Source organism: Aythya ferina (assembly GCF_964211825.1).
Source record: "Aythya ferina genome assembly, chromosome: 2".
Classification (NCBI taxonomy): Eukaryota; Metazoa; Chordata; class Aves; order Anseriformes; family Anatidae; genus Aythya; species Aythya ferina.
Genome location: NC_140297.1, coordinates 122,898,549 through 122,919,780, shown reverse-complemented (window position 1 = coordinate 122,919,780; position 21,232 = coordinate 122,898,549). Strand labels below are relative to the sequence as shown.

Below are 21,232 nucleotides of genomic sequence, written 5' to 3'. Positions count from 1 at the left end.
AATATCTAAGCATACTAGTGTTTGTAGCTGTAAGACTGTTGTCAGGAAGCTGTCTAATGCTTTACTGCTATTTCATGAGTCATGTGGGAAGGTTTAGAAATGCACAGTAGATAAGTACTAGACTTGGAGTGTAGGGCTTCTGTAGTGTAGGACCATGACTGCAATTGGAGTCTCATTTTTTACCCCTCACACTGTTAATCCACAAGGTGGAAATACAACTACTCTCCAGTGTTGTAAGGCATGTCAAAAGCTTCACAAGCGTATGCAGTGACCATCTTTTCTGCAGTCTGGGGTATGCGTGCAGGTCATAAGTCCTTTACTAGCTCTCTGTGAAAGACCCCTGCAGTGAGTACTGCTGGGAGGAAGGCAAGGAAGGAGACTTCAGAGGCTTGAGCTGCAGGACATGAATAGCAAAATAAATAGTTGGAGTCAGCAAGATACAGTTACCACAGGGAGCAATATCTATTTAAAATAATGTCTAATTTAAATAGGCATTCATGGCTTCAAATCTTCTGATGAATTTTAAAAAATGTGCCTGCACCAGAATATGGACAATTCAATACATAAAATTCAAAGGTAGATAAAGAGCTAAGGATATTGATTAAACTATGAACCAGAATACCATTCCTGTTCTTTTTGGTTTGTTTGCTTGTATTGTTTTGGTGTTGTTGTGGTGTGCATGTGTGTGTTTTGTTTGGTTGTTTGGTCTTAATGTTTTTTATCTGCAGCTACAAGGGGCCCTTTCAGAGGGCCCAGCTGAAGCCCCCACACAACCCCTTAAGCTTTCTCTGTCCTTTTTGGTCTAAGAGCCTTGAAGTTCCCTTGTCACTTCTCCAGCTGTACCTCAGCTCTCAGTTCCTCTCATTCCAGAAATCCTATCAACTGGTACTTCTAACTCCAGATACCCACCCCCAGATAAAAGCTTCCCCAGACTTCCTAGTGTGTGCCAGACTGCATGCACTTTGATCCAATGGTACTTTCAGAGCCCCACCCAACTCCAAATCCTCTCAGTTCTTCCAATCTCATACGCCAAATATCCTTCTGCCCAAAGCCTGCAGTGTACCTGCTCTTCCACCCCAGGATCTCCCCTCATTCTTCTGTTGAAAGGACCCCTAGACACTAACCACCTGAATGGATGCTCTGACCTACATCTCTGGACCCATCACCTTTGCTTGCACCATCTGCTGACATCCACACCCACGGCTGCCACAGCTGGCTGAGCCCACCTCTCCTCTATCACAGCGTCTCCTCCCTGATGCTCTCACAGGGACTTTTAAAAGCTAGATGCAGGCTGCAGTTACCAGAAATGTGCTTTAATAGGACAGAAAGAACAGAAAAAATAAGAACTATTTCAGGAAACACAGGTGCATTGAAACCCTCTATTTCCTCACTCTTACTCTGCAATTAGATCTGGAACTTCTCTTTTTATAGGATTTGCAAAATAAAACCTGAGAAAATGGACATGTAAATTTTGCTGTTGTTGTTGTTGATCTCTGTTTGGCAGAGAGAATAACCCCAAAGATATCATTTCTACCTTTTTGAAAGGAAGGTGTGGGAGGTGAAAAAGAGACTAAGATCCAAAGCACAGAATTGGAGGTTATTTGATCATCTTTGTAAATAATTACGGTACCATTGACTGAGTGCCCTTAAGCCAAGTTGCCTGCTGACAGACCGCTGCATCAGCACAATTTTCTCTTGTTTTAAGACTCTTGTGCAGAGTCTTAAAAATCATCATGGGTTGAATGTAAAGCAGAGTACAAAACAAAGTCACTACCAGTTCTTGATGACACACAGTCACTTTGTCCCAAACTCATTTTTTTTTTCCTTTTCATTCCCACTGGGAGTGTTACCTCTCTGGTGCTCATCTGTTCTTCCTCTAACAGCCAGCAGAGTGTTTGTTGCTTCATTTCCACTGAAGCATTTTTTCACCATTGAGGTTTCTCATTGCAATCAAAATGCAGAAGATTATTTTATTAATCACTTTATTAGCTCTGTTTTCACCTTTGAAAAAGACACTTCATTCTCCTCCATTAATTCTTACAAGACACTGTGAAAAGATGCCTAAGGGTCAACTCTCTTTATTAATCCATTTTTTGATGATAAAATAGCTGTGTGAGGAGGCACAAAGACAACTTGTAACAAAATTATGCAAGGTGCCTCATTTAGACTTTTACTTATTGAAGAACTCTTTGTTCCAGTACAGGAACATGTGTGTTTCCTTGTAAGTTGTACCTTTGCATCCCAGCCTCACACTGCTCTCAGTGTTCAAGAGGTGAACAAAAAAATAGGTACAAGGGAACATACAGCAGTAAAAGTACCTTGTGAATTTGAAAAGCTACTGAGCGAAGCCAGGCAGTAGGAGCCCCTTGCTTTGCAGCCAAACAAAGCTTTAAAGAACAGAATGAAACATGGTGTAAATCTGGTCTGAACATACTAACAAAAGCCACTAAATTTTGGCCGAGCAATTGCTGCAAACTCCCCCATAAATCCAGCTGGGGATAGCACACATCTTCAGGAAAGACTTCAAGCCTTCAGTTGCATAGCTTAATGGGTGGAGGATCTACTGCACTCCTGGAGAAGTTGCTCTTGTAGTTGATAGCACACATCATTAAGTAGAGACCTATTTTCTTGTCTGAACTGGTCTTTCAACAGCTACATTAAGGGTTCTCTAATATCACTGTAAGAGTTTTCTGAATTTATGGTCTCCAAATCAAACTGAGCCCATTTTGCAAGAGACAAGATGAGGGCTTTTTTTTTTTTTTTTTTTTTTTTTTTTCCTGCAGCTCAAGCCTGGGAGCACCAATAACACCAGGCTTTTTTTCCCTTCATACTCATCCCCATATCCCCATTCCACCAAATGAGTTCAGAAAGTGTGCAAGTGGCGGTGAAATCAAGCTTGCCATCTTCACACTGTCTTGATTCTGCAGTGCCAGCAGGAGAAAACAACCTAGCACTTCAGCCTCAGTGTAAGACGTATTATTCTGATTTAAAGAAGAAGAATATGCCTTTTTTTTTTTTTTTAATACTAGCCTTTCATTCTTTGGGAAAAAATCAAAGAACTACAAGAGCAACAAGACCACATTATCACTGTGCAAAAGTATGTAATGAAGGTCTCTGTACATTTTGTGCAACACAGAGATTTCTTCTGAAAGCATCAAAGGAAGAGGGAGGTGGTCTTTAGAAATTAATAATTTTAGCTGAAAATAAAGAGCAATGCCATAGAAAACACTTAGATTTTAGAAAACACTTAGAAAACACTTAGGCTTTCTGAGGAAGGAAGAGCTGGTGTTGCTCACAGTACATTAGTGCAATAGATGTAATTTTTTTTGGCAAAGAGAGGTTGCACCTCTTCCTCCATCTTTTCTCTCTCTCCTTCTCCCTCCAACCTAGCCATCCTGTTGCCATCACAACCATATCCAATGCAGCTGTCTCTTCTGCCAGGCCAGCAGCAGCATCCAGATCACAAGTGGGCCTTGCAAGGGAGAGAGTGTGTATGCCATGCCGACACAGAATCAGCACTGGCAACTGATCTTGTGATTTTCAAAGATAGGCTTAAAGCCCAAGCTGCTGCTCCTGTGATATTGTATTTAAACATTGGCTTTCATTAAAACCGGAAGAAAAAAAAGATTCCAGCCCTCATGGCAGCAGACAAAAGCTTAAAGATATTAACTGGATGCACCTTAGGGACTCAAAACCTACAATGCAAATGCAAAGAAAGAGATTTAAATTTTCTGTTTGTACTAAATGTCTTTTAAACTGAAGAAGAAGAAGAAACAGTATTGTGACACTAGGGAGATAAAAGAGAGGAGGGATGGGGGCTTTCTTTTTTTTTTTTCCAAGGAGGAGGACTGCAGCAGTGCTTTGGAGCAGCTGCCCTGACCATCTCTTGCCCACGTGGAGCAGACCACCTGCTGTGAGGTTTCCGTGTGCTACCCAAGGAGGGGCAGGTGGTACACAGCAGCAGCAGCAGGTTTTTGGATGAAACTCTTTCCCTTTTGAGTCCTAGGGTTTGTGCAGAACTCCTGCAGAGAAGATGAAAAGAGCTGGGAAAGACTGCACAATTTTCTGCCAGAGCATTGCTGGGGACTTCAGGGACTTTTGCTTTCCCTTTGCTGTGGGCACACCCCTGGACAATGGAGCAATAGTGCCACTCCAGTCTTCATCTCATGATCACGCTCACAGCTCCATCTGGCCCCAGGAGATGGGGGGTTTGTTCGAGAGGTTGTAGGAAAGGCTCTGTGGTTCCTCTCTGTCTGCCCTTCCTGTCAACAACACTCAGTCCAGCATGAAAGGAGAAAGAGACCTTCAGCTGGGCAGCCCCTGCCCCCAGCCACCTGGCCTGGACCATCAACCCACCAGACCTTCATGTTGTCCTCTGCAAAAGAGGCCACCAGGATAGCAACTGTGCAGTTCATGAGCAGGTGATGTCTCAGTGGGAAAGACTGAATGCTCTGTGCCTTTCATCCATGGAATTCTGCCGTGGTTACGCTTAGATAAGCACAGGGAGAAATACAATCAGCTTTCCACAAAACTTCAGAATTTACTACATTTTTACTAGCATCTTGTTTGCTTGAATATGTTTATTTTTATCCTTCAGGCAAATATTTCTGCCTCCTGTGAACCTTTTATGTAAATCAACAGAGGCATTTGGCAAGCCATAGCAAAACTGCAGCTTTACATATCACTGAAGCGGAAAATAAATGGAAATAATTACTGATGCCTCCAAGTACAGATTTGTTTCAAAATGAAACATGTAGCTCAAAGGGGGTGGGCTGCATATATCTAATGATTTCCTGTTAGCTTACACAGCATTGGCTCAGACATTTTAATTTCATTCTGGTCTGTGCTTTTTCCCCTTTATTAGAGAGGTCAGGGAGAGATGGTCGTTGTTTGTTTGATCATTTTGAGCATATTGAGCAGAATCAGATCTTTACTTACTTAGTAAGCCCAGGAGATGATATTTGTAAATCCCTCCCTCATGCTAGAAATTGGAAATTAACTGGGGTTTGAAGCAAAATGGTATACACTGTAGTGCCAATAACATCACTAAGATGCTACTGGCTGAGCAAATTGTAGTTTTTATATAATGGACTTGATCAATATGTGCAGGCGTCAATACTAATCTGTTTTCAAGTATTTCAGTATATGCCAGTAATGCATGTCCTGACACTGATGAGTTGCATTGACATGAGGAGAACCAGGTTCCATAGTGCCAAAGGCTGCTCCTGAGTCATGGCTGCAGTCTGTTGTCCTGACATTAGTTGCATCCCAGGAGGAAATATAGGAACACTCCCTACTGTCTTTGGACTCCTGAAAACTAAATGTTTTATAACTGTTACCATGACAGTACTTGAAGGAAACACTCCAGACAGATGGAAATTTTGCTGCTTCTAGAGCAGAAGAAAGCCATGCAGTCCAGACCAAAGATCCATCTGGTCCTGTGTTCTCTCTCTAGACCAGCTGCCCAGGGAAGAGGAGGAACTGGTAAGTATCTCTTCACCCATTATACCCTCAGCCTCCAGTTATTCTCAATGTTTACAGATGGATGTGATTTCTCTCCTTAGTCACCCTTGCCAGATTTTTCTCTGTTTAACTTGTCCAGTTTCCTCTTGAAGTCATGTGGCATCCACATATCCTTCAAGACAAGGGCTTTCAGGTCTACAGACCACAGCACGAAGAACTGTCTCTTTCTGTTTTTTCCAGACCTGATTCCTTGTAGCTTCATTTGATACCTCCTAGCCCTTGTACTAGTGACAAGAGACTGTGATGACTCCTCACTCTGGGATTACACATTTCCTTCAGCATTGGTCCTTTAATAGGGCTTTGTGTTTTGTCTTTCATGTTATTCACCTGTTTTGACTTTGCTAAGGAAGAAGTGAAATGGAGTCAGTGCACATAAGCTCGTTATGTGGGGAAAGTATGTGCATGTGTGTGTGTGAGAAAGTGAGTGAGTAAAGAACTGATTCATGGCTCACCTCTGCCCTCTGAAAGGATCTGGTAAAAACTGGTAGATCTCCTGGACATCCTCAGCCCACAGGCAACAGCCGTTCTTCTAGGTACCAAAGGTGGTGGAAAATCTGGATTTAGCCTCTACTGTTTAAAGCCTGGGGACATGGGACCTGTTACTATTGAGCCTCTCATCAGTACCTACGATGTCCTCCTCAAGCTAACTGTGCACATGCTAAGCATTCATATAAGCTTGTGCAGGTTAGGAGTGTGTGCACAAAACAGCATTGTGCGAAGCATTTGCAGGGAAACCATGCAGCAGAGAACTGTACTGCTTCTGGGAAGACCGTATCAAGAACAGTGGCACTAGTAAGATGGTTGTAAAATTGGCTTTTTGGCATCCCGAGACAGGTTAGGTTTGCTTTTTAAATCATAGAATCACAGAATCATTAAGGTTGGAAAAGACCTTCAAGATCATCTGGTCCAACCATGCCCCTACCATACTTCTATTCAATCCCCACTGTTAACATCAAGCCCACAGAGAGGGGGTTAGCTACGAATTCTGGTTCAAAGCTTTACTTTTGCCAGATCTAGATTTTAAATCCACTGTCAGTGATTGGACTTCTGTGTGATTCACAACCTATTTGGAGTTGCTACAGTTTCAGCAATATGGGAAGCTCCGCCTTGGTTACCATTTCCTGCCTGCAGCTCAAAGGTATGAAAATATATAGACAGGTGTATAGACAGGTGTATTTTAAAATCTAACTCCAGTTTTATTTAATTTGTCCTCATTTTTATTTTTTCTTTTGCTGCAAGGTGAAAATTAACAGTTTGTTTTGTTTTGTTTTGTTTTGTTTTGTTTTGTTTTGTTTTATTTTATTTTATTTTATTTTATTTTATTTTATTTTATTTTATTTTATTATTTATTTATTTTTTAAGCACTACTTCTGTTGAACTCCTGTAGCATCTCAACATGTGCTGATAGTACACAAGTCTGGAAAAGGTAATTTCCTCTTCCCCTCTACACATTACAACTCTTTTAAATCTTCCTTAAGATATTAGAAGTCTTTAAATGTCATCCAAACTTTCTTGGTATAGATAGAAAATCTCTGAAGAGACAGTACCCTGAAGCTCAGGCAGATATTATCTAAGAAGTGGCAGAACACCAAGAACATGGGAGATGTGGCAGGAAAAAAAAAAAAAAAAAAAGGAGTCATGGGAATCCAGTGCTACCTCCTGACAGGAAGTTTATCAGTGTTTGATGTGTTGCTGCTAAGCACATTTACATAATTCTGATGCACAATATGAATTTATATATAAACACGTATGTATAACACTTATTGTGGAATGGGATGTATTTGGAATGGGAGAAATGCAGGGGAAACAGTGAGCTCAAGAATGAAAGGGCAGAGAGGAGATGAAAAGAAAAAGATAAATCATTGTACAGTTTCTGGTTCACAGCATTTAACATGTACAAACAATATTTTGAAATGTTTTAAGTACTCAAGATCTACTTCACATGCTACAACTGTTGAATGGCAAAAAAATCAGAAGGGTTCAAAGTTTTCACCTGTGCCACATCTTCCATGTCTGTCCCTGTGGCTGTGGTGGACAGGTTTCTCAAAAATACGTGGTGCACACAAAAAGCTACAGATGTTTCACCTTTAGTGAAATGTTGCTACCAAGAGTTATTCCAGGAGTTATTTTCTTTTAACTTGTCAGCCAGCACAGATTCAAAGAGCTCTGACTTAAAAACACAGCCTTCAAGGTCTGTGGAGAGGTGGTATGAGGTTGTTGTCTGGGTTTGGACAAAACATCCCAAATATACACAATAAGGGAGACATCAATTTTTGCCTGTGGTTACTTACCACAGCCATGTTAGTAGTGCTGGTGATATATCTGAGGATTTGTTGTGCTGAAATTCTTGATCACTTGCCCCTCTTCATGTCAGTTCCATGTATTTGTGATTGTATTTTCTGACTTGTCAGGGCAATTTGTGGAGAGCCAGTGATACTGATGCTGAGGGAAAACTGCAGCTGGTCAAGAGACTACATGCAGGTATTTATTTTCAACAATGTCTATACCCAAAAAATCATTCTGTTATTAAAAGCAATTTTCTGAGAATCATGTTATGAAGTAATTACAGAATTTGTATTATGTAAAATTTCCAATTAAAAAATCATTAGAAGACTAATTTTCAAAATCTCCTATAAGCACACAATACATATTTTTTTCCATTAGCCTCAGCCTAGAGTCTTCCAGATCTACTTACTGCATTATCCTCAACAAAAAGTAACACTACTCTAACACAAAGATTTTTGTTTGCTTATTTATTTTTTCCCCTATACACACACAGGGTTGGGCAATCCTTAGAATCAGATACCCAATAAATTTACTCAAGTGAATGTTAACATTCACTTATTTTATTACTTTAACAAACACATCTGAGTTAATTTCTTACAATATCTTTGAAAACAACCTCAAAATGGTGTAAGCAGCTGTAGTAAAATGCTTCAAACATTTGAATGAATTTTATCACCAATGGCAGGAATTTGCTAGTAAGGCTATTTGTTCCTCTTCCAGCAATATTCAGGCATAAGTTACATCTGGAACAGGGACAGATCTAAGTTATTTCCATTGTCTGTTAACACAGTTCAAATGGAATTGATTTGCCTTCCTTACTCCACAAATAAGAGGCCTAGCCCTTTAAATGCTGTTGTTCCAGTTTTAGAGGAGAGAGGTTATAAAACAGGGGGGCTTCATTAAAATACCATAGCTGGCACCTCTCAGAGGCACAGGAAAAGAATATTCACTGAGTAAGTAACACATTATAAATTATAATTGAGATTCAATTCTCCCAGGGAGAAGGGAAGGTAACTTGTCACTTGAAGTGTTGTGAGTTTCTGAAAATGGACTAGGAGTTTAGAGGGTATAATGATATCATTAAGAAATGCCCTTGCAAAGCAAGCAAAATTATACTATGCTGTTTCTTGAAAACCGCAGGAACTCTTTATTGTTCTGTCAGCAGTAGTTCAAAGAGCTCTGTGACCCCATTAACATTCACTCAGGCATGTATAACAAATTGGAGGGGTGAAGTTTCTTGAATAGTTAATTATATTTTGTGTGTTTGAATACCTATTGCTGCTAGCCATGTGGGCTCAGTGTCACAAATGCACACCTTGCACACCTGGTTTCCCTCACAGCTTTATTTATCTTTTAATACTTAGAAGAGAAAGCAATGTCAAAGGTGGAGAAAGGGCAGGGAGAAAGGGAAGTAGCAAAAAGCTAGATAAGGGCCAGCTGCTCTGATGACCAAGGTTGAGCTGATCTAGGACTTCTAAGCAGTTCTGCTTTCAGCAGAATTTTTTTCAATGACCAGAAGACCCTTCAAACCCACTTATCCATGGTAGGGACTGGGTAGGAATATTTGGAGTATTATACTAAAAGCTTAAGCTTATAAGTTCCTCTCACAGAGGAACTTCTCTCAGTTTCAGCAAGAGGCAGCTCTTCTGGATAAGTTATTCTGTATGAAAAGTTGTGGGTTTCTCATTAAAAAAAAAAAAAAAAAAAAAAGAGAGAGAGAAAAAAAAAATAGACTTCTCATAGAAAAGCTTAACTTCAGTATCTCAACAGAACCACAGCTCGGCTGTTTTGTCAGCCTTAGTCCTTTGTCAGTCCAGTTGTTGAAGAGGCTCTTTCACACGTGATGCCAAATGGGTACAGTCTCCATGCTTCAGTGACTGTTGACTTAAGCAAAGAGAGTACCCAGCAGAAGAAAATGAATTTTTTAGTCATTGCCTGTTTGGATTTCAGCAAACAATTTCTCTTTTCAGTTTAAATTGTTCAGAATTTGCTTGCAAATACAAAGGATTAAATTTTTTGCATAATAAAATTAACTTTTTCTTTTTCTTTTTTTTTTTTTTTTTCGGAGAGAGAGTGACAAGGATAGGAGATATTCTCTCCAATGTTAGCACAAAGCCTACTCACATTGATTAATTAAGTCCAAATTTTATCTGTACCAATTCATTATTTTCAGTCACAGTACAGATTCAGGAATCCTTATCTCTTTAGGACTTTCCTCTCACAGCTGTCCTCACACTTAGAAATAAGTTTGATAAATATCAAGTGATACGACAAAGGAAAAAACTATCACAAGGAGGTAAATGCTGTGTGTGTTATACTGAGGTGTTATTTCCCGAGAAACTGTCTAATTCAGGTTCTCTCTACTTGCTAATTAAGCCAGATAACACTAGGATTGTCAGTGGCCCTCTTCATTAAACTTCTCTCAGATGTTAGAGTAGGACCTTTTGTAATTGCTGCAGACATGTACATGTGTGTCAACATTCCCACTAACTCAAAAGAAACAATCTCTTCTGAACATTGAGAACATGCATTACTGAGCACACTTCTACTTAGTCAAACCTGCTTCTAAATAATCTTGAAAAATAGAGGATTTTTTATATATTTGTATATTAATCTATAAGCCTTGTCAAGCTTCAATTCCATTTTCAGTCCTGCTGTTGTCCTCCATAATTCTTAAACAGTGATAAAGTATTTTGCTCATCACATATATATTCATGCTTCTGCCTCACTTCTGGAAAAAAAAAAAAAAGGTATTTCGACATTCTAGATATATCTGCTATTTGAAAAATATTTGCTTTGCAATTATATTTGTGCTAGCTATGCTTTTTCTTAGCCGTATTTTTATTGCATGTAGATTAGAGTAGATCAGAAAGCCTCTTCTGAAATGGAAATGATTTTCATTACATTGCAGCCATGCTTTAAACTGATTCTATTGCAAACAGTTCAAAATAGTGGGAGTGTGCTCAGAGTTAAAAGCAGAATACACGTTCAGATGATATAGTATGTGCCTAACATAAAGGGATGCAAAAAATATCCTGAAAGAGTTGTAGGAAGGTTTGAATTACAGAGCAGTACAGCTGCTGGAGGAATTTGCTCTGAAATGTTTTGTGGTTTTTTTTCCAAAAAAATGTCAATTTGTCAAAATCAAAGCTTGGCAGAGGGCAAGGGGTAGAGAGGAGGGAAGAAGAAAGTAGGGAGTCTCAATGAATTTTTCACTTTGTGTTTTCATCTGTTCTTTGGAATGCTGTAGTGTTTGAGATGTTTCAGTTTGACATTTTTGAATCAAGGAACCCCTGCTATTCAGGAATGTTTGTTTCAAGTGTGAGGCTCTACACAGTGAAGAAGAGAAATAAAAATGTTCAACAACAAACTAGGTTCAAGATAACTAGACAAAAAGTTCTAATCAACATGCAAAATTTCCAAAAATTGCTCAGATGTTGAGAGACATTTTCACCAAGCCTGGAAACTTGTTTGAAATTTATTTCTGCCAAAGAGTAATAGGGGTGGAATTACAGTCTCCATAAAGGCAGTGGAAAAAGTGCCATTCACATCAGTTGGAACTTCACCTAAGGCTTACCGAAGATATTGTGGTTTCTTCTGGCCATATGCATAGCCAATACTGAAGACTTTAAAGGTTGTTTTGTTTAGGAGGAGGTATTAATAACAGACCAAGCTTTAAAATGAGTTGTTATGTATAATAGAAAAGTTCTGTTTTTCTGCACACAGTGAGAAAAACAAACATGCAAATGTTTCTCAGAATCATTGCCTTTCCAGGCTTGGTAAAGATTTCACAGAAGTTTAAATTGTTCCTGCCTGCAGCAATTTGTTACCAAACTTGCACAAAAAATTATTACTTTCCCTAGAGCAGCATAATGGAAACAGTGAACACAAAGTCCTGGTGTGAGCCCTCCCTGCAGCCATGTGAGCAGAGCCTCTGGCTCTTGCAGGGCAGCGGCCAGGGACCGATGGCTGTTCCCACTGATGCAGTACATCCCTAAGGGATGTGCTAAAAAGGGGACTGGGAGCAGGGTGGGTAAGGGCACAACTGATCTTACACTGCTGCAGCTGTTTTCCCAGGGATCATGGATTTCAGTTCAGACAGTGAGAACCCAGCATGAATCCTCACCTAGAAAGAGCCTAGTCCTTACCTACCTGTGCTCAGGGGATAATTCACGCTACATATAACAGTTTGCAGTCATGCTGTCACTTCACCTCTTGCTCTGATTTCCTTTATTCCCTCTGTTTCCCTACTCACACATACCTCCATTACCACCCCATGTCTCAAATAAAATAGTATCCATTCCACCTCTATTCATACTTAGCTCTCACTAAAATGTCACTACTCGTATATCTTATTTTTGTCTAGTTTTGTATATGCAACCTATTTTATATTAAAAAACAAACAAACAAAACCACCACCCAGCATAATATTTATTTGTCATAACAAGAAGGTTTCTGCAGTTAGCATTCTCTTCAGGAAGCTTTCATTCAGTTTCCATACTAAAAAGTGGTTGTAAAAGAAGTAAACAGCTGTCACAGATGCGCTGCTCCTGAGGTTCTATGAAATTAATGAGCAGAGGTATAATGTAAAGTAAGGCAAGTAAATTCGTTTAGATCCACATTTTATACAAGCAGAAACATTGAAGAAACATGTATGATCAAGATTCAAGATCTAATATGAGCTATATTTATGTGTTGGAGGAAAGTTTTGGGGTATGACTAATGTCAGCTCTAGCTGCTTGTTTACTGGCTACAACTGATTTTGATTTTAAGCAGACTTATTGCAATATGTAATACTGCAGACTTTTCTGTCTCCTTGTCAGAGCTGAGTGTTTGCCTCCTGTCTCATTCTTATCACCAACTCCATGAGACCTTTACTAAAATGTAATAACTGGCATTAAAAAAAGACTTTCCATTTAACATATCCAGCCTCTTGGGCTGTCCCCATTGCAGCTTATCCTCACCCACAGCCAAAAGCCTCCAATTGGCAAACATGGTTGTGCTGATCAGTTCTACTGAGCAGTTAATTCCAATTTTCAAGTGGCAAACGTACATCTACAGCCCACTGTGCTTTTCTTGTTCCTTGTTCCTGTCAAATCCCCGGAGATGGTAGGCACACAATGAGCACAGGCCTTCTCTTGCAGAGAGTAAAGTCTGTTTATCTACCTTTATTTTATATATAATGAGTCAATCCCTTTTCTCGTCTCCTAAAATTTCAAAGGCATCCTCACTGACAGCTCAGAGAGTACTCACTCTACATATCAGAACAGCTGTTGGAGGCAGATAGCATGAGCATTTCTGGAATGATTCAAGCTGACCTTGTTTCAATGGATACTAAGTGCTCATCATTAGCTGTGACTTCGTGCTTAGCAGTTCAGCAGAGGGCTCTAACATGAAGCTCATTCTAATTGGGAAAAAAAATAATAAGGCAAGTAGAGAATAGATTTTAAAACTTATGAGAAATCATTTAATGGAAAAAAATTGTTGTTTTTTTTTTTTTTTTTTTTTTTTATGTGCTTGTATTACAAATGGTTTCATCCACTTATCTGTGTAAATATGCAGACATTTCATACACGTAGTGGATTTGAAATAAAGAAACTTTCTTTGCTACAGATGTTTAGGAAGCAAAGAATCCCGCTGCATCTTACAGCATCTGTTAAATTCTAATCTGTAGGCATTTTCCAGATGATGAACTTCATTAGATCTTGGCATTGTCTTTTCAGAAACAGTTCAGTGATTCTTACTGGGAGGAGTACACTGTTTTCTTCACAGAGCATATTTATCTTCCTTTGTAGGTAAAACCACATTTACATGTATATAGCTAATCTTACCTCTATAAACAGAAGCTTGAGTTATTGGCAGGGCCTTTAGAGATGTCTGGGAAGCTACAACATGCATTTTGGACATATAAGCACACTATGATTATGGCATGGGATAATCCTGCTCTTATATTCTGATGAAATTTTCTGCCCTTGGTAGGCCACTACTCAAGAAACACATGTTCATCTGCTACTAGGGTCCAGTCTAGAAAATCCCTTTTCCCTGCATTTTCCCTGTCCTAGGAAAGATAATGGCAAGGCTTTTGTACAAAATCCAAAAAGTAAAGATTTCCTTTTTTTTTTTTTTTTTACAAGTCTTTAAATGCTGAATATAAAAAATAAAACCAGTGTTCCTTGATGTATCTTTCTAACATAAATCATTGCTTCACAGATGTACACAGAGCCCCAAGTTACACCGCTGAGAAACTGGTCTCAGCTACCTGTTGATTTCTGTCTTCCAAGTTTTCAGCCTGAAAGACTGGGGAGAAGCAGAACTAATGAATGGGTTATGTTTGAGCTTGCATTTAGTCTCTCAGAGATACTGTTTTATAGCCTATGCTGATTTTTACACTAGATGCTAAGATTTTGGGGCCCCCAGCACAAGAGGGATGTTGAGGCATTGGAGCAGGTCCAGAGGAGGGCCACAAAGATGATCAGGGGGCTGAAGCACCTCTCCTGTGAAGAAAGGCTGAGAGAGCTGGGGATGTTCAGTCTGAAGAAGAGAGAGCTCCAGATGACTTCCTTGTGCTTTTTCAGTACTTAAAGAGGGCTTATAAATAGGTGGAGAACAACGTTTTGCTCAGTCAGATAATGACAGGACAAAGGAGGGGATGGTTTTAAACTAAAAGAGGGGAGATTTAGATTAGGTGAGGAAGAATTTCTTCACTCTGAAGGTGGTGAGGCACTGGACAGGTTGCACGTAGAGTTTGTGGATGCCCCGTCCCTGGAGATGTTCAAGGCCTGGTTAGATGAGGCCTTGAGCAACCTGATCAAGTGGGTGGCATCCCTGCCTATGGGAGGAGATTTGGAACCAGATGACTTTTAACGTACCTTCCAACCCAAACCATTCTATGAGTTTTTATTTGTCCTTGTCCAGTCTAGCATATACATATCCACATGTAGTTTAACTTGCCCATCTTCTATTACTGAGGATTTGAGCTGGTCTGCCTTTGGTAATCCATGACAGAGAGCTCTGCATCTTTCTGTTAATACAGTCTGTTACAGATACCTGATGAGACATAACAGCACCATAGGTTCGTATCACAAACTTCTCCCTACATTACAGATTCCTATGGAAAGGCTGAGATAGAATAAGTCTTTTTAGAGTGTTTTGCAGTTTGTTATGATATAGATTCTCACTCACTTTAAACTTTCAGGTAAGAGCAGTACTATGTTCAGAAACTCTAGAAGACTAGTTGTATCTTATACTTACTATGTAAAGCCTCTCATAGCGTGCCTCTTTCAGATGATTCTTAAAGAATTCAGCTGGAAGTACTATGAGGTCAGACCCCAGTTTTCAGAGTATAAATGTATGTAAGCATGGACAGAAAAGTTGGTTTTTTTTTGCTCCAGGATCTGAGCGGGTAAAGGAAAGAATAAGCTTCCAGGGCAGAGGGTCTGGCAAGGTCTCCAGGTGCATGAGCATTGCCTGGGCTCTGTTCAGATCCCCTGTTAGACTATATCAAAGATATGGTCATACCCAGGCTGTAATAATCTGAAATGCTATTCCATAATCTCAGAAAGACTTTAACTAAACAGTAACTGACAACAAATAAGAAATAATTCAAGAGCTTCTTGCCACTCATAATGAAATGGAATATTAAATATATTGAATTTCCAGATGGAAATCATTGAAACAAACATATTTCCAGATGTTTTTCCAGATTTTTTTTGAGGCAAACGTATTTTGAAATAAACATATTTCAACATAATACTTCTCTTTTGAAAAAAACAAACAAACAAACAAACAAAAAACAAACACATTGTCCTAGGAAAAAAAAATATTGTCACTGGAAAAGTTTTATTAGCTCTAATATTTAGAAAAACAATTCAGGAAGCAAACAAATTACACCTTTGTAATATTTTTTTTTCCCTGTAAGTCCTGCATTCAAGTCTGCATTTTAACATATTTTATATTGTACCTCTTCCTTCTGAAGCACACACAACATGAAAAATATTTGATTGTAGAAGATAGTGTCAAGAGACAAGTAATCTGCTGCTGTAATTTAGCTGACAGTCTCATATAATCACAGTAGGAGGGAATAAAAAAAAAGCTTTAAAAAAAAATATATATAGCTTATATTAAAGATAAAAAAGCTTCATAAAATTCTAATGTCCAATAATGTCCAAACAAATGTGCTAGCTTGATCATCTGACTTGATGTCTGCATCAGTGATATTCTGGACAAATGAAACTTAAACATTAATTTTCTGAGAGAAGCTTATACAATCTTTCCCTTATTTGATTTTTTTTTTCTTCAGAATTTTATCAACAACAATATCTGATTAACGTGTTCAAGCATCACCTTATTTCCTTTTATCTCTCTCTCCTTTCAGAAATACCAGTATCCAATTTTCACTAGATGATGACAAATTGAAGATAAAAAGAAAAAAAAAAAAAAAAAAGTTTAATAGATCTCCTAATAGATGTTGGTCATAGCTTCTGTCAGGCTATAATGAAAATCTGGGGCAAAGTCCTGTTTGCTGATCCTGGTTATTCCCTGTTCCCTGTTGATACTTCTATTAGCTGCAGTGATTGTAAAACTTTAATCAAAGTACTATTAAATATGGAAATAAAGATCACTCTTGCAGTCAGTCACCATTGACACAAAGTAAAGACAGGGCTTGTTTTTTAAGAGTCACTGTCTTTGCATATAGTATAACAGTTGCATTTTACAGGATTATCAGAAAAAGGAAGAAAGATAAAGAAAAGAAGGAAGAAAGAGAAGGAGAGGAAAGGAGAGAAATGAAGGGAAGGAAAGGACTAAGATATAACCATTCATTCTACTTGTTTCAGTACCTTGAGTCAGCTGTGAGGCAAGTTAGCCTTTTTGTTAGGCAGTACTAGGTACACTGGAGTGCCAAAGTGACCTTCATTTCTGAATCCAGCATGCTGATTTGTGCTGTAAGCTACTGAGATGAATCTTGGTGGCTCATGGACTTCTGATTTTGTTTTCATCAAAGGTGAGATCACAGCTTGTGCTGAATGTTTTGAAAATTTTGGGATATTTCTGGATACTGTTAGAGAATTTGCTGCATTTCAACTCAGAGAACTAGCTGAGGGATTACTATCTGGATCCATGTATGTGTTTACACAAGCTGTAGTATGTAACACTGGTGTTGGAAAAGGCAGAAGAGAAAGTGTTTATCTATATTCCTTGATAGGAGCACCCTAAAATCACAAGTCCTGTCTGGAGACAAACAACTACATCCTCTAAGCAAAACCAAACCATCATGTATGGAAAAAAAAAAAAAAAAAAGTCTGGGCTTCACTGCACATCCAGGATATACTCAGTGTAACACTTACAGTTCAGCCCTAATTCTCATGTTTATTAGAGGTTTTCAAACCAGTAGTCAGTAGCAAACGTACAGCATAGGAAAGGATTGTAGTGACCATGTTCTACTTGTTTTATTGGTTTAATGATTGCAGCATGGGTTTCTTGGCTTGGCTTTTAGACTCTTATACTCCTAATTTGTTGTACAAAATGCTGAAAGATCAGCATCTTAAGTCACAGTTAAATTTTATATACAATGATAGGATAATTACAAGATCAGCATGATAACTTCACAGATGAAAAGAACAGAGGGGAAAAATATGCTGTGAAGGGGAAAAGCTGTTCACGTGAAAAGAATAAAAATCACAATTCAAAATTCATCAAGTTATTTGCAAAATATATTGATTTCTCTTTTCCCACCTATATGTCCACATGATCAAATTCTCTTTAATGTGTTAAAATTCTAAAGATCACTAAGGTCTACGAAGGAGTATGTGTAAGTTCAAAGCATACAGTAGCAATTGCTTAGTGATAAAAGAGCAGAGCTCATTAATCCAAGATGGTTTAGGCACTGAGAACACATTTGTCCTTGCACTTGCATAATGAGGATTGCCATACTGTACAAATATATACTTAGCATCTGAACAACTGTTGTTTAAAGTAGAGACATTGAGCTACTTTTAGGTCATTAAATAACATAACTGAGAAACAGAATAGGTGCCCTGTCGAGTTATAATGAACTAGCTTGTGTGGTGAAGCATATACAGAAAATCAAACAGAATTAAGAGTAGTATTGAGCAAGAAGTGCTTCCGGGTCAAGTGGTGATGTAACTAATATTTCATCTTCCTGAGCATTTACAGACTTGTAAAGAGTTATTAAAGTCTGGGACACATCTCAATTTGTACTTCTTAGAGAGACAATTATATTTCTGCTTAACATGCAGAAGATGACAGTAATATGACTTTAAATGAGAAGTGAAATATCCAAACACCACCAGGAAGAAAAAAGCAACTTCCTTCAATTGCCCACCACAGGATGTTGGGCTAATGACATAACTGTGAGATCAACTGGTACTTCCAGAAACGTAGTGTTGCCATCAACTACAAAAAAGCTGGGGCTTTCTTTAAGTAAACTCCTTCTGGGGATGATGAATAAACACCTATGAACAGGGACAGTAGAAGAAACCAGGTCTGGAAGGAATAGCTATCTTTTCTACTCCTCCAAACTGAAGCTGCCATGAGGTCGATGTATGCCCTCATCGCCATGCAGCAGGGAGACAACCTGACAGTGCCACAGCCAGAAATCTGATGGGATAAAGACTGGACTGGCCTCTTACTGGAGAGCTGAGAGTGCAACAAACTGGACAGGTACAAAAACACCTTGCTGACAGTTGATTTCTTCATGCATTTTATTTGTCCTTCTCTTCCTTCTGCATGAAGACTTTTTTTTAAACCACAGAATGTTACTCTGCAAAGAAAGCAGATGAAGTGATAGCAGCCGCAGGAGAAGATAAGGTATTATCCTTATCTTTAGGGACTAATTGCACAGCTTGACTTCCTAATTTGTTAGAATAGCTGAAAATTCCCCACAAAGGAGAACAGAGGATTAAATTTACTGGCAGATTTTTCTACCTCATTTTTGAATAATAACATGAAGTAGAGACAACCGTGATCTAATTATAGGTAATTTGTTAGTCAAAAAATTAGTTGGACAAATTGTTCTTTCTAGTATATGAGTTAAAGTTAAAATATGCACACCAGGGAAGATTATTTCTGAGGTATTTATGACTGCAGGATTCCTGCAAAGGACTACAAATAAAATGGAAGTACAATCATTTATAAAATCTTGTCTTTTGGAAATGCAGCTATGTGACGTGGTCCTTAAACTGCCTGGTCCAAGATTGAGGTCAGCCCTCCTTCAAGCAGGATGTTGGATGGGATGACCTTCAGAGGTCTTCCCAGAAGTCTGAAGTTCACCCTGAGCACCATAGCCTGTGCTCATCTTCAGGTTGCTGCATCAGGTCCCAGTTACTTTGCCCTCACATTCCACCTCTCCTGAAACAGCACATGGTTTTAGCTTGCTCCTATTTAGCTCAGGAACTGCGCAGACCCTGAACAGTCTGAACCATAATGTGACAGGACTCTGTGTGACAAATTAAAGTGGTCAGAATGAGGGCACAACAGGGAGCCTGTCCTCCCTCTCCCTCATTTCCCTCCAACTCAAATGCATCCACACAGACAATACGACAGCACACTTCCATCTGCTAAGGGAACTGCTCTCTTCTCCTGCCACCCTCTCTCTGCATGCAGTTGTGCTTGCATGTGGACTGCATGCTCCAGGAGGCAGATGCTGCTGGATTTTAATCCCCCCGATTTCTCTGATGGATTAAACCTCAAATCTCTAAACCTCTTTCTTATTGCTGCAGTAAATAATGCACATATTGGTTACAGTGATTTCCAGATGAAATAAAAGCAAAAGACTGCAAAAATGAAACATCTGAATAATAATATAGGCTGCAAATGAATCAGACACAGAAGGGTTCTGGATTATTTTCTCCTACCACCTCTGCACCCTGCCCAGTGCCTGCTGAGGCATGGATCACTAGCTGTAGTAAAGAAAGATGTAAGCATGTTACCCACCACCTACCTGCAACCCTTCAATGGCCAGTTTAAGGATAGATGGCGTAAGTTTAGAGGCTTGCTTGAAGGAGAAGTTGCTCCAATCTATAATTAGAATGAAGCCATTTATCTGAAGCTCCTGATCTTCGATGAGCACTTCCAAGGACAGTAGGATAGCCCGAAGGATATCTATGAAGGAGTTCCTAAAGACAAAGAATTTAAAAAAAAAAAAAAAGAAAAGAAAAGAAAAAAGAAAAAAAAATCAATGGTTGCAGTTATCTTCAAACCTCAAGATACACAGCTTTGCTGTGGATAGGGTATGTGCAATGGACGGGGATTTATTCTAGTGGAATTCTTTTTGAAAAGAGAGTTATTTCAGAGGCGTCACTAAAGAGCTCCATCTCCAAAACTCACATTCCTCTGCTTGATGTGATAAGTCCCGTTCACTGGTGGATAAAATAAACCCTGAATTAAATCTTTTTGATCCTTCTGGCATACCTTACAATAGATTTTAGCTAAGCTACTTTGGGAAAATATTTGTCTGTGGCAAAATGAAATGGATTCAGGCTATCAATTTAAATCCCTGCTCCTTTGGAAATACTCTACCTGTTTTTTTTGTTAGTTTTTATTCTTTTCACTATAAAACGGAAAATCAAAACAAGAAATAAGTCTGTACAATATAAATGGTGTGGTTACAAATAGACTGCCTGGTTTCCTGCTTGAGTGGAGGGAATGATCCAAGGCTTTGCACAACAAAGTTTATCTGTTGCCTTATGTCTGAGAGCCAATTACAACATGAAAAATAACTGCATCCACCCAAAATGGAAACTTTTTATTAATTAGCAGCTACCAAAAGGCTGTCTGCAAGGCTTCTCTCAGCTCTGGGAGAATAATTAGAAACCTCCAAGGTCAAGAAGGAGATAGCAAGTGACAAAAGAAAATATTGAGATATTTTCTTGAAAGTCTCTACTGAGAAGCCTGGGCAGGTCTCTTCTTCCATCTTAGGCATTTTGCAAAGGTGCAAGTTGGCAGCTTTAGTAACTTATTCCACATTTATACCTGGGTAAACTGAATAAGGCACTTTTGTCATCTCTCCTTCTCACTGAGATGATTTGCGCACAGTTTCTTTCAGAGAGCAACAAGCAAGGAAAGCTTCAAAAAGTGCAGCTTAACCATATCTAAAATGAAATCATAACACACTGTTTCATCTCTGCTTAATTCTCAAATTTTGATGAGGCCTGAAAACTGAAACTGTCTATTACAGGGAAGTCTCACACCATGTTCTCCCACAGAGATTTTCATTTAATACTTTTCTGCAATTTTCTTTAATTTAAAACACACCATCTGAGCCTCCAGGAGAGTTTTTTTTCCCAAATCCTGCCTGAGAAAAAAAGCTGTACGTAGTCAAAACAAACTTCTCCACCATCGAGACCTCTACCCCTGAACAGCAACACATCATAAATTTTTATTGGAGGTAAATGCTGATTTTTTT

General features: G+C 38.9%; 1 protein-coding gene across 1 annotated transcript in view; it reads right to left on the bottom strand.

Annotated features, from left to right (window-relative positions):
• Positions 1–21,232, bottom strand: part of CLVS1 (clavesin 1) — a 101,837-nt gene that overhangs the window by 44,183 nt on the left and 36,422 nt on the right. Inside the window, exon 3 of the mRNA XM_084509281.1 lies at positions 19,769–19,943. Within this exon, the coding sequence (XP_084365407.1) occupies positions 19,769–19,943 (175 nt within the window). The remainder of the gene's footprint in view (positions 1–19,768; positions 19,944–21,232) is intronic.